At 38.7% G+C, this 14,433-nt stretch overlaps 1 protein-coding gene across 1 annotated transcript; it reads right to left on the bottom strand.

Moving 5' to 3' along the window:
• Window positions 1–1,532: 1,532 nt before the first annotated feature.
• On the bottom strand, window positions 1,533–10,233 carry prokr1b (prokineticin receptor 1b). Its single transcript, XM_075484524.1, has 3 exons — window positions 10,060–10,233; window positions 8,721–9,388; window positions 1,533–3,046 (listed from the first exon to the last, which is right to left on the bottom strand). The coding sequence occupies exons 2-3, from the start codon at window positions 9,185–9,187 to the stop codon at window positions 2,341–2,343; spliced, it is 1,173 nt and encodes a 390-aa protein (XP_075340639.1). The 5' UTR covers window positions 9,188–9,388; window positions 10,060–10,233; the 3' UTR covers window positions 1,533–2,340.
• Window positions 10,234–14,433: the final 4,200 nt, after the last annotated feature.

Genomic DNA, 14,433 nt, shown 5'->3' with positions numbered 1-14,433 from the left:
AACCTGCTGGAGACAAACGCATGGATCAGTCTCTCTAAGTCTGGTTTAGACACTATTCCTTTGATTCTGGCAATGTTTTTTAGATGGTAAAAAGCTGCTGATGTTACAGATTTAATGTGGCTGTTAAAGTTCAGGTCTGAGTCCAATATTACCCCGAGATTTCTAACTTGATAGTTAGGTTTTAGAGAGAGAGTCTCAAGGTGACTGATAACACTTTCTCTTTGTTTCTGTGGGCCACAGACAATGATTTCAGTTTTGTCTGAGTTTAGCTGGAGGAAATTGTTTTGCATCCACACACTGATCTGTTCGATGCAGCGACACAGTGTATCTACAGGCCCGTGTTCTCCTGCCGTCAGTGACACGTAGATCTGAGTGTCATCTGCATAATTGTGGTAGGACACATTATAGCTGCGTATTAGCTGGCCTAGTGGAAGCATGTACAGATTGAACAATACGGGTCCCAGGATTGACCCCTGGGGAACCCCACAGGTCATAGCCATTTGGTCTGAGACACAGTTACCAATTTCAACAAAATATTTCCTGTCCTCCAGATAGGACTTGAACCAGTTTAAAGCACTACCAGAGATTCCCACCCAGTCTTCTAACCTCTGTAATAAGATTGCATGGTCAACTGTGTCAAAGGCAGCACTCAGGTCCAGCAGAACTAAGACTGTGACTCTACTTGCATCTGTGTTCAGGCGGATATCGTTTGTCACCTTGATCAGAGCTGTCTCAGTGCTGTGGTGGGGCCTAAAGCCTGATTGGAAAGTATCAAAAGCATTGTTGGACAGGAGAAAGTCACTAAGCTGTTGGTATACAACTTTTTCTAGGACTTTGCCTAAGAATGGCAGGTTTGATATGGGCCGGTAGTTGTTCAGTACTGTGGCATCAAGATTGCTCTTCTTTAGAAGAGGCTTAATGACAGCGGTTTTTAAGGCCTTTGGAAATGTTCCAGTCTGGAGTGAGATGTTGACTAGATGAGCGAGTTGTGGTAACAAACTGCTCAGCACAGACTTTAGGAATCTAGTGGGTAACTCATCAAGGCAGCACGTTGATGAACTCAGACTGCAGATGATCTCTTCGACTGTTTTGTCAGTAACAGGTGTGAAATGTGTCAGCTCTAGGTGTCTAGCTGGCTGCAGAGTAGTCTTTTGTGTTGTGGAAATTATTGCATTTTTAATGCCTTGAACTTTGTCATTAATGCACTTTGATGTCATCATCTTTTCGTCTGTAACTCGTCCACGGAATATAAACACACTTTATTCATTCATAAGTACCCAGAGAATTCAGGTCCATGTTTTTGCTTCTTATTCTTCTCACATTTGTAGGAGCAGCACAAAGAACCTTATGGTGTGCTTATTGTGGCACTTGTTCCACCTCAGTATTTTGAATTGCAAATAACCAATAAATCTCACTGCTGTTAACAGTTTGTTTTCTTTTTCTTTTGAATTAAAACAAAAAAACAAGAAAGCACAGAAAAATCAATGAACTTTCAGTGTTCTAAAAATTTATTTTTGAGATTTTTCTGAGACTTAAAGTACATACAAGGAAAAGCACCACTTAGCAAATAGATTGAGTCTTGTTTTTTTAGCAAGTCATTATTTCTTACCATAACCAAACAAAAATAGAAGAATCTATACAGAAAACATGCAATATAGTATTTAATTTCAAGGACACATACTCTAGGAAAATGTTTATACACTCAACAGTACACTCACATATCTTTGTTAGGTGACAAGTTATTAGGAATTGTTCACTATTAGACAGAGAAGTAAACAGAAAAAGAAATACACTTCAAGTTCCTAACAAGCTACATGATCTTACTGAAAACGATTTTTAAAACAAAACACATAAAAAAAGATACAAAGGTTCACATTATAGCAGAACTGGCAAGCAATGATTAATAAAGTCTTCACTGTTATGTTGATAAAACAGATACAACAATATCTTACAATGTACAGTTTACAGCCACATTATAAATGTCACAACAGTCACAATCTCATTTTACAGATTTTTTTTGTACACACTGCTGACGATGCAATATGTTCCCACAGCAAATAGTCAGAGGACGCTGAGCTTTCATTGCACTTCATGAGTTCTTAACTTTTTCTAGACAGTGATAAAACAAACAAACAACAATAGCAACAAATGCCATGTCAAAATCAATGCTGCCAATGATATAGATTTTTTTACAGCAACAGTCCAAATCTGTGTGACCCCAATGACGTGTTGGTCAGCACTGCTCACTGATCTATGTAGGGATTATAGGGAATCATTCACTGAGTCTGGTCCTTTTTTTATATCGCACAAGTTTCTTGTGTTTATCTTAAATTCTTCTCCTCACCTCAGGTGAATGCATTCAATTTCCTCGGTGACAGGCATGGAGGAGGTCCTCATATCCATTTCATCCACGGTCTTAGAGCGGACATATGTTGATCTCCAATGCAGCAGTACAATCTTCTTCAGGTACTTAACTGTGTTATTCTTGACGCTGACAAAACAGAAAGTATTGATCATGCTGTTGCTCATGGCAATGCACTCAATGATGTAAAAAGCCACCAATGAGTTTTTCTGGCGAGATATGAGCGTTGGGTGGAAGTCTCGCAGGATGGTGAAGCCGTAATAAGGTGCCCAGCACAGGATGTACGCTGTCAAAATTCCTATCAGGACCATCACTGTCTTACGTCGACAACGCAACCTCTTCCTTATCTGCTCCGTCTGGAAACCTGGGACGTTTTTGAACCAGAGCTCACGGGAAATGCAGGCGTAACACATAGCCATGACAATCACAGGCCCAACAAACTCCACTGCAAAAACAAACAGGAAGTAGGATCGATAATAGGCCTGCTGGTCCACCGGCCATATCTGTGCACAGAAGACTTTGTGAGTGGCTGGGGTTGTGCCACTATGAGGGTACGTGGTCTCAGAGGCAAAGTAAGCAGAAGGAATTGATATCAGAATGGGAACAATCCAGACTCCCGTAATAAGACAGTAGGCGGTTTGGTACTTCATACGAGGCCTCAGAGGATGGACGATGGCCATGTACCTGGAAGGACACAGACATAATGTCTATCATTGAGAATGCAGGCAATAAACCCATGAGACAATGATATCAAGAAATCTATTAAGCAGTCTGAGTGCTGTGTGCAATTCATAGATTCATGAAATGGTTCCCAGCTACACATGGAAGAATTAAGTTCAATATATAGTGCTCCAGTATTCAGGGAAGTGAGTGTTTCATATAAAGCAAGTTTTATGGTAAAAAATGTAAATGGTTTTTCCATCCCACATTTCCAACAATTGAGACTTCTTAATATAAATAGGTAACCTTTTCAGTATGGGAACTTTTGTCATAATGTCAAATTGATAGTGTGAATAATACTAATACATAAAAAATGAATGACTATGACTTCCGCGTAATTATAAAGGTCCTTTAAAATATTAGAAAACCATAAATATTAGCAGGAATAAAATTATTCTTTTTTAAAACATAACTTGATAATAAGTCCAAGCCTAACTACATCCACTGAATATTCTTTTAAATGCTAAAAAGTGAACATATGGTTTAGAGAGGTGCAAGGACGGAAGGAGCTTTGGGTAATGTTTGAGGTTGGAGCAGCCCAGTGCAGCAGAGAAAACACAGTGGAGTTACGCCCTTGTGATAGAGGACTCTTTTAAGGTGGAAGACGTTTGCCCTTCAGAATCCCCTGAAACATGACATGAGTGTAGCGAAGGACAAATGTGGTCGCAAGCTGCATTAGTAAGAGCCGCTGGCTCCAATCACATCAGCGCCTGAAAGCTGGGGCCAAGACAAGAGCAGGCAATGTCACTGAGTGTGGCATTAATCAGAGGAGAAATAATGCACTTAGGTTGGCTACTATGCTGTCATCCAAAAGCAAATGTCCAAATTATTAAACTAAAATACTCAGTAAATGCATTGTCCTTTGTTTCACAGACACCTGCTAAAACGTAAGGACTGGGGGAAAAAAAAGTTGAGCCTCTCTTTTCAGAAGGCATTTCTTTTAACTTAAGGTTCAGTGACTAGAGAAGTCATAAATGCCTGACTCTTTTGCACCAGTGCATGGCTTGTTGAGACATTTATAACCCATAAAATGATGATAATGTGTAGTGTGGAAATAATTATAATTATAATTTTAGATTGGTACAATGTTGATGAAAATGTCAATGTTAACACTTCACGGTAGCCTGTGATATAGTTGAGATAACACAGTTAAAAAAATGTTTTTGGGTGGAAAATCTCACTCTCACATCTTTCAGTTGTCTTCAACTATACACAAGCACAATTACCACATGAGCAACAGTGTGAAAAATTCTTATCATAACTATAAATGTTGATTGAAAATGAATTGACACAGACATGTACAATTAGAAATAGTACAATCTTAATATACTCTAATTTCACTTTATTTGAACCGGTTAACAGAAGAAATGCTTTAGCCTGTGCCATAAAAAACGTAGGAAATTAATCAACCCATGGTGAAACATTTTGGATAAAAAGGGCCTTTTTATTGAATACATTTAACATAAAGTTAGGCCACCTTTGTGCCGTATTCAGATGCAAAAAAATACAAAAACATAAATGAATTATCACCCACTAGCATGACAGCAAGGCTGTGGATTCTCCCTATAATGCTGCTCTTACTGAGTGCAGCACTATGCAGCAGCAGCTGTTTCTTGTTTCTTCAAAATAATTACTTTGGCAGGCTTTATGTTGCTTTACGTTTTAGGCACAAATCAAACAACAAAGCTCATATAACAACTTAAACCTGAAGCAAACTTTGTGGACATTGTGTTCACTCATGTGCATTTTTGCATTTCCTTGTGTTGAAGGTGGCTGACATCTCATTTTATGCTCATCACTGTTTATCATTGTAATGCACCTTTTGTTCTCTTAATTTTGGTTTGGCCATTATTTATACAGTATCATCATGTATGTCTCACCCAGAAGGTTTTAATAAATTTAGCGTTCCGGTTCTTATAAATCATCATTTTAACACTGAATGTTGTAGATTATGAGTTCTAGTCTGTCCTATTTATTTCATTTCTTTGGTATTTTACTTATTTCACAGCTGGGTTTTTGGAGTTGTTTCTGTCACCTCACGTCTCATTTGACACAAATATTCTAAACTCCCCCTCAAACTTACACATTTCCTCAAACAAACTCCTGACACTGTGATTATTGCTTTGAAAAATGTGTTTTTCTAGCATGTGTTTGTGAAAGTTTCTGATTTGATTTTCACTGATTACTGTAACATTTTTCTTTTTTCTGTTTGTAACTTCAGCAGCCTTCTTACATGTTAGGAAGTCTTCTGTGATTGCAGCTGTGCTCAGCCACACTTAAAGACGCTCTTGACTCTGAAGGCACTGGCGTCCAGAGGGATTTGAATGGTGTTTGATTTCACTTGGCTTTTTCAGGGCTTAGAGCGCAAAGTCATGAACTCTTTTTTTTTTTTGTCTGAATAACGGGGCCTAAATTTTACGCATAGTGTAGCTTATGCAGACCAAATAGTGGCATTATATTCTTTCCACCAAATCCCATTCCCATCAGGTAGACCTATCAGCATATAGCAGTACAAACTTTTGCTGATGCTCTCTGAGCTCCTTTGCCATTTCTCATCATCAGTCGCTCAAACATAGAAAGACTATTTTTTTTCGCCATTCTGTGGCAAGTTGTGAACATTGGCAAATAATCACTTTCTAAGTTGATGTGGTACATTTGTTAGCTTTTCCAAACATCCTGTAGTCACTGAGTGAGAATATAAATGATTCATATCCTTGCTGCCACCTGAGTGAAGCCTGAAGTCACTCTTTAAACTCTCTACTTGCTCTTTACTTTGTATTCTTTCAGCCTTTGAGGAAAATGCCTTGCTCCTCAGCTCAGCAGATCATCATTAAGGAATCCCTATCTGCTGTCTTGGGGAGGGCGAGGTACATTACTACATTTAAATTGCTTAGAGGCCACCGATGCAGGTTGTTTTATGATTTATGAAAAAATGATCAATGGGATTTTCTTTCTAAGAACTCACAAACTGACAGTTGGCCCCAATTTATTTCCTTCTCTTTACATGTGAAAAAGTATCATTTTCATCTTAATTTATTGGTGTGCAATGCCTCTTTGAAGTATATTTCAGCATGAGCTTAGAGGAGGACTAAATAGATCAAATAGATGGCATAGATACAGATATACAGATGACTCATGAGAGAAAATCTACCTTCTATATGTCTTACAGATTATCAGAGAGTGTTTCTTGTTGAGCTTTCAAGTCTAGTAACCAATCTAAAATAAATCAAGACACATTTTCACATTCCCTTTGAAATATTGGTGATATGGTGTAAACAAACAGAAATGCCTTATTTTGGAATAAGTTTAAATCAATATAAACCAGAGTCTCATGAAATCTATTGCAGTATGCTGTAAGGTTTTACTATACAGGGTTGTATCATTGATTAGTGCCAGTCAGCAATTTTCATGGGATCACAGTATTTTTGGAAGTTGTATCTTGTTCACTTCAACACATGTGTGATCGAGGAAAATCTTTTATTAATTTGACAACTAACATAGCATTGTTTTGGTGCTCATCTTTAATGCCATCACCCACTGTACTTAATGTACTGATACAACAAGTTTGCTGATAATATAAATTTTAGGGATTAACTAAACAATGCAGAACTGTTCACTATTTCTGATTCTTTTCCGTTTCAGATACAAGTATTTTTTAAATCATACTGATGTTTTAGATATGCAAAGTGTGCATCTGAGGCAGATTTTTGTTTGTGTAGGATTGATTTCCAGGTGTGAGCCACTGCTTTGCATCTGAGCCGACGTGTTGATGCTATCTAGAGATGAGGCTATTCTAGCTTCCATGTGAGCAAGGGGAAGGGTACATCCTGGACAGGTTGCCATTCCATCACACGGCCAATTTGGACAAACCTGCATGGGCCATACTAATGTTGGAAAAACAAACACACTCAATTAAAAAAAATAAAGAAAGATTTCTTAAGGAGAAAACTGAAAAACCCCCACTGACTTTACAAGTGTCCAGGTACAGAAAATATCCCACTAACAAACAGACACACGACACAAACCATGAGAACAGCTGAGCAGGACATGTGGTCCTGTGGACACTTGGGCAAGAAGACACAGCTATCATTCACTACGCTGAATGATTAATCAGAGTGAGCTCTCTGCCAGCAACAATGCAATGAAAAAGATGTTGACAGAGTTTGACAGTGCAGATGGTGACTAACACATCACTATCCCACATCACATCCCCTATCCATTTCACAGATACAAATCATTGAACTAATTTTTACCTAACGATTTACTCTCACTCAGCATGCTCTCTATGAACTCTTCCAATTTACAGCACATTGCCCTGGATCAACATTTATTATGGAACTAATAATCTACCAATCAATAATCATCCATTTGTTCCTGATGTTGTTTCTCACTTCTTCTTCATTGACTCCCAGTTCTTACAATTTTCTGTCAAAAACAACCAAGATGTTCTATGTACCAAGTGTTACCATAACAACTAGTGGGGTAGGTTTTTTTTAAAGTCCAACGTGTATGACATGTTCAAACATCTTCTTTAATAGTGCATTTGAAACAGTAATGTTTCTTCCAAGATCAGAAATGTCGATATATGTTAATGGTCCAAATTCTAAAACCTCTTTGCAGTAGGCCTAGCCTGGCGACGCCATCCTACATACTTCCGCCCAAAGATTTTGGCTCCGCACATAGTCTGGCCAAATCCCCCTACCTCGGTTCGCTCAGTGTTTTGCCAATCAGCAAACAGTTGAGAGTGGTGACGCAGAACTCACGCGCGGAGTCCATTGTAGTCCATATAATTGTAGTTCAACCGCAGCGGAAATAAACAAGGCGACGGAAGAACGCTAGAAGCTATCCATGAAGTTGTCTCAACTCTGGAGATCATTACACAATTAAAACGAGAGCAAGAGGAATGCCTCGTCAATATTGTTAGTGGCAAGGATGTCGAAGCTCTCCTTCCAACTGGCTTTGGGAAAAGTTTGATTTATCAAATGGTACCGGTATAATGAAAGCGGATGTGGGAAGCGTGATTCGCGAGCTAGAGCCTCGCGAGAGTAAGCATGAACATCGGCGCATAACCAACGTCATTTCTAAACATTATGATTGGTTAAGGGAACTCCGTTACTCCAATGAATTTAAGTTGCTGGGTAAGGTCCCGCCCTCCATGGAAACGGATTCCTCTTGGGTTTTCCCAGACTGTTTGACAGAGTCAACAGTCGGCTTTCGCCCAGGCTACAGTAGGCCTACCTACCAGTGAGATAAATGAAAAAGCACTCCATCAGTGCCTCTACCACTCAACATCTTCTGGGCAGAGAATGAAAACTGGCATGTTGCATAAACTAAGTCAACCAAGACCTAATTTATATTAGAGTGAGGACTCCCCAAGTAGTTTATATCCTCTGTTGCCATGTCATTATCAGCTCCAGCTGTACAGACATGTGGTTATTACCATTTTTTATGTTTCTTTGTGGAGAAGATATTGACAAAGAAATACAATTGCTAAAAATAAGCTTTATTGATTCAGATCTCAGTAGACAATGCTGGAGGATTTCTACAAGAAGCAGTGGCTTATTGAACATGCTCACAGGGACACATTCACACAGGCTCACACACCCAGAGAAATGTAAAAATTACCTCTATACTTTACCTGTCAAATGCAATGGCAAGCAGGGCGTTTGTAGACACGTAGAGGGACACTGTCCGTAGATAGTTCACAGAAGCACACAACACCAATCCGTGATCCCAGGAAAGCTGTTTTACCACATAGTAGTCCACCAAGAAAGGGCAGCACACCACTGCCACAATAAAGTCTGAGATGGCCAGATTAGCAATGAGCAGGTTGGTGAGATTGCGGAGCTTTTTGTAGCGGGTCAGTGTGGCAATGAATATGAAGTTTCCCAGGCCACAAACAAGCATGATGCACACAAGGACAACACCGATAACGATGGTGGCCACAAAGAAGGCCTGGCCCTGTGTTGTGTCTGGGATTTCATCTGGAGGGATATTATAGTCCAAGTCATAGCTGTCCACATAGTGATCCAACTGGCCATCCGGGACACTGTTCTGCAACTCTGTAGAAGCTGCTATCATGTGGCTGATGTTTGTGTCGCCCATGTCTTTGCACGCACCTTTATTCTTTTGTTCAGAAAAATTAGATTTGAGGAAAAAAAAATGTTTTTCCCAGCAAATTAAGTTAAGACTGATGATGCTTTCATGTGCATGGTGTCAATGTTCCCTTCCTCAATTAAACTGTTTGTGTGTATGTGAAAATTTGACTATTTTGAATCTTCCTTGGAAATAAAGGCACATCCTCACCTGGAACAGAAAGTCCCCATGTCAGCATTACACATTCATGGTCAGGATTTGGAGACAACAAGACATTATCAAGACAAATTAGATGATCTCAGTGTTTAAGGCATAGTCACAGTTGCATGTGTGACGTCTCTACTTTGTTTTCCCTGGTTAAGTATAATCGAGGGTGGCGTGATTATTCCAAGCAAAGGCCTCTATGGGATTCATTGAGGACTTTGTCACTTCAGTTTGCTGCAAAAATGGTCACTTAAATACCACTGCATGCAAATAATGTAAGCAACACAACAATGGAAACCCAGAGGAAAAAAGCAGTCAAAATAAAATGAATAAAAACGTAACGATGCAGCAATACAAACTGGATGCTGAACCGACTCTACACAATAAAATATATGTTACATCTTATGATATTGTTTTGGACTGCTTGGATTTTAAAATGTGACTCAATATGCTCTCCACTAAGATGCCTACAAGTAAACATAAAAGCAGATAAATTGCTGCAATTCAGAAAATAAGTGAATGCACTGATATCTATTGGACATAAAAAAAAAAAGATGTCTAAAAGCAAACATTTCACAGCTTAGTAGCAGTAAGTTCTAGGTCTCTCCAATCATTTTAATTTCTACAAGCAGTTAATAAATTAATTCAGGCTAATTTTGTACATTTCACGTACTTACCAACACACGTTGTGACTTTTTCTGGGCTATATATCCGGATTAAAAAAATCTGTCCTTTTTTCCAAGACGCGCCGAAATCCTGTGCCAAAGGACAATTCAAGCAGTAGAGACACAAGGTCGCTTCATCAGCCCCCCTGCCCTGTGACTGCATCTGCTGCCAGACCGCTCAGCGCTCCCCTTGACGCTTCTTTAAAGGGAAAAGTTGCGTGTGCTTGTTCTCCGCCTGAAGTGATCAATCTGACAGTGAGGCGCAGTGGAGAAACTGCACATACGTCTCTCAGGATGTGAGAGAGAGGGTGGGGCTCTTCTGCGTGTGTGTGCGGGTGGTGGCTGAAAGTTCACCAGCTTGACGGACGTCTATAAATCCAAAATATGCCCAAGATCTTATTTTCACAGAAAATGGAGGAGGGGTGAAGGACATAGAAAATAAAACGTTATTCACAACAGTCATGCCATTGACTCACTCTATAAAAACAGAGCCGTCCTGTCATGCTTAAAGCGTGCGGTTTATATCACAGTAATTAACTCCTGACTGAATCTCATGGTGTGGTGGTCTTCCCAATGGGGATGCATTTTACTGTAGCTGGCACACCAGTGTCCGACTGAGAGGGCATTTTATCTGCCTTATAGGACATATTTAAAATGTTAATTTACACTCTAATGAGTACTGTAGTTGAAATTGCAAAAACCTAGGTTAACTGGACCCCTACAACATGTTTGTAGTGAAATTAGTGAAAGAAAAAACAAGTTGTAAATAACCCCTTTTAAAGATCCCTTTAATTTGCTTATTTTAAAGTTTATGATATCCTTTTGGGGGTCTATACGTTTACATTCTTCAGTGCTCAATTTTTTTTTTTCTGATACCATATATTGCTGCTGTCACTTTATTACAAAAATCATTTCATTTTAATTTCATTCATCTTTTTGTGTGTCTTTAAGGGAATAACTGGTGTGGACATTTTAAATCTGGACTTTTTACGTACACAAAAGGCAACAAAACACAAGAAAAAAAAATCCTGACAGGGGTTTCACACATAAAGCACAAGTGTGACTTTGTATGAGAACATGGTCATTATGTCCTGTGGCAAGAAAAGCTGTGTAAATCACACATTTAGGTGGTTTTATGCTCAGTTTTTTGTTTTTTTTTAACCCCAATATGTTTCGATTTTCCAATACAAACATATAGGTGGCTAAGACCTACTCGAAGCAAATACATAGCCCAAGAGCATCTCTGAATCTTTTGCTTGTGTCAACACGATAGATGTTCTTCAGAGCTGTGATATTGTGTCACCTGAAGCAGCCATGGCAAACATCATAAGTCTGCCATGCACTCACAATTTACTTTAATATTACATAGCTGTCACTGACCATGTGGGATCTGAAATTATTACACTCATGTAATCTGACACAATGTCACTACCTCCAAGCTTTGCGAACAGTATCTGTGATGTCAACCTTTGTTATCTCTGACATAAACTCCCATTGGCAAAATTTGTTTTCCCAGTCACTCTAGTAATGACCACACAAGAGGTCTATTCAAAAGATATCTCGTTAACACTAACCACTCTACTTTAAACGACTTCTTAAACAGAATTTTGGTTGACATGGCATGGAAAAAACAGCCAGCTTCAAAAATCCAAAAAACTCATTCACAAATTCTAAGCATTTCTCCAAGTTTTGGGCCAAGTTGATGTGAGAATATTTTTATCTTTTATTTTTTAAATCAAAGTATCTGTTTTGGATACACACAAACTAGTGATGGAATATTTTTCTTGCTTTGGAAGAATTCACTATTTGGTATCCTGAGAATGATACACAGGACAAACATCTACACAGAGAATGTGTAGATGTTTTTGACCACAGCTGGTTCAAAATTGTTATTGAATATTTTCAGTAATAATGCAAAATAAAGCAAATCATCTGAATTGGAAATATCTAATGGATAAAAAAAAAGAAATGAAAAAAGCACGACAAAATGTAACAACAATAATGTCTTCTTACGTGAAATGTGTTTGTTGTTGATCGTTCATCCTTATGATGTTTTTCTGTCGCCATTTACCACTGGCACAGCCAGTGCATCACTTACCGCTGCAGACGTATAACTGGAAATATGCAGCTGAAGAACAGTTCACAGAAAGTGATGATAAGGAGGTGTCCTTTGCATTAAATATGATGCAAAGAGTCTTGACCCAGCAGCAGTATGTAAAGAGGTGGGCATGAGAATTTCAAAACAATGCCAGCATCAGTTTTTTATCTTTAGTGTAACAGTACGTGAGTATTTGAATTCTGCTTACACAATTTGTGTATCTTTATGTTGAATTTTGATGTAAATGAGAATAGAAAAATAGACAAGTTTGAATGTATTAAAGGAGCAAACTTGGTTGCTCATTATCTGAGATGATGGTCATTTCAAATCTACAACTACTTGTTGATAAAACTACCTAAATTTCGTAATCATTGAATGTTTGAAATATATACACGTTAACAATCATCAGTGCATCATTACATTAAAGATGTCACCGTGAATTGCAATAGTTGGATGTCATGTGATCTCTGATTGCAGGTGCTCTCCTCTCGGTTGGTTTCAGACGAAAAAAAAAAAAAAAAAGAACAATAAATCACAGACGATATTACAAACCATAAATGCATAGTTGTTTTAAAGAAGTGCAGAAGTGATGTTTAATTTATCTATTTTTTTTTTTCTCGTTTGGTTGGCTACACAGTGAACTGTAATAGCTCTTGAAAATGATGTAAGAGGCATCTATAAAGCTTTTCTGTGCTTTTGTTGTTGTTTTTTTCCCCCTGCTGGGCCAGTGTAGACAGAGCTGTGGAAAGCTTTCAGCAGTGCCTCTCTGTGGTCAGCCATCCTGAACAGGGGATAAACACCCTCAGATGGCACCACCAATGATTTTTTATGGATCAATTTTTTATTATGGTGGAAAACTGGTCCTGTCATTTTCTACATTACATCTGTCAATGGCAGCAGGATGGCTTTTTGTGCCTTCGCATCGAGTGTGACGGACTGGGGGATATACTGAGTGCAGTTCAAACACAATAATGAACAACGGGAGACACAAGCGGAGCAGCGGATAGCTCCTCCTGTCATCTAACAGATACAAGATGAGAAAATTCTTGTTTCCTTGATTGTATCCAACCCTCATTTCACAGGGGATAAAAGAATGGTCTTTGCGTGTTCCTATTAGCTTTTTATCAGCCTCTAAATAATTTCCATTTGCTCAGCTACTTGCCATCGTTTGCCGTTGCAGCCCAGGAGGCCTGACGAGCAGGATAAACACAAGACTTTCATTTCCAGCTATGGACAGCTCTCTGATCTCACCCAGTCCCCAAATTTATTGCCACTCATAACCTTTGAAAATAGATGGAAAGGAGAGCTTGTTCAGGCGTTCCTCATCTAGGCGTTTTCTTCATCCATGGAGAATATGCACAAGACCTTTAATCTGTGGCGTCTGCAGGAAGGCGGACAGTTGGGAGGTAGTTTATTGGTAGCAGTGTTAAGAGGGTGTAAGAAGCAGTGAAATAGAGACCATACACGCATACATCTGTGGTTTAAATTTAAAGAGAAGCTCTCTGTTTTGGCCCAGTTTTAGTTCTCTTGAGGACAACAGAACTTTGACACAGTGTATTTTTGTAAAAAGCACTGTAACTCCTTTCTCCATTCTAGCTCACATTTTGATATTTTTTTCTCAATTTGTCAATTTCTCTCTCACATTGTCAGTATGCTCATTAAGTATATCTCTTTGTGTGGAAATTTGCAAAAAAGGGTACTTGATGTGCAGTTGCCTTCCTTTGTCTATGTACGACACATTTGCACATTAATCTGCAAATGGGAATCCTTTTTTACTACCTCGATTACAGAAGAAAATGATACTGTGTGAATCAGGACATTCTCTAATTGGCTGCAGGTTAGTGAAGTCCTTTAATGTCACTCAACATTTCCTCATATCTGTAGCAATACATATTCAGTATGCAAAATAAGTAATGTCACTGTCAAATTCTACTGACATTTGTCACATATAAAAAAAGTACAATGGTGTGCACAATAACTGTGTCGGGTGGTCTCTGCACTGGTAAACTATTTTCATACTTAGCAGCAATGTCAGTTAATTAATTTCAATGCACATTAGCATCCCATGTTTGGCTCTTATCCAAATGATCACATTCTGAGCATGTAATTTATCTATGTGAAAGGTGAGAAACCGGATGATGTATATCCCTATTTACATGGTCCTTTTGTGTATCTAGCTTTCAGATCATAAGTATAGTTTTGTTTAATCACTCCATCTCAGACACTGTGATCTTTTTCAGCAAAGAATGTTTGTCAAAACTAGGACCGGATATTTTCAAGGTTTCTAA

The sequence above is a fragment of the Odontesthes bonariensis genome, chromosome 2 (genome assembly GCF_027942865.1).
Source record: "Odontesthes bonariensis isolate fOdoBon6 chromosome 2, fOdoBon6.hap1, whole genome shotgun sequence".
NCBI lineage: Eukaryota > Metazoa > Chordata > Actinopteri > Atheriniformes > Atherinopsidae > Odontesthes > Odontesthes bonariensis.
The sequence above is the reverse complement of the archived record's forward strand: the minus strand, read 5'-3'. Positions and strand labels throughout refer to the sequence as shown.

Excerpts from the sequence above, each read along its gene's own strand:
- prokr1b (XM_075484524.1), bottom strand. The coding sequence starts at position 9,187 with ATGGGCGACACAAACATCAGCCACATGATAGCAGCTTCTACAGAGTTG. Across the intron at positions 3,047-8,720 it reads CTTGCCATTGCATTTGACAG|GTACATGGCCATCGTCCATC; the intron begins GTAAAGTATAGA and ends GTGTCCTTCCAG.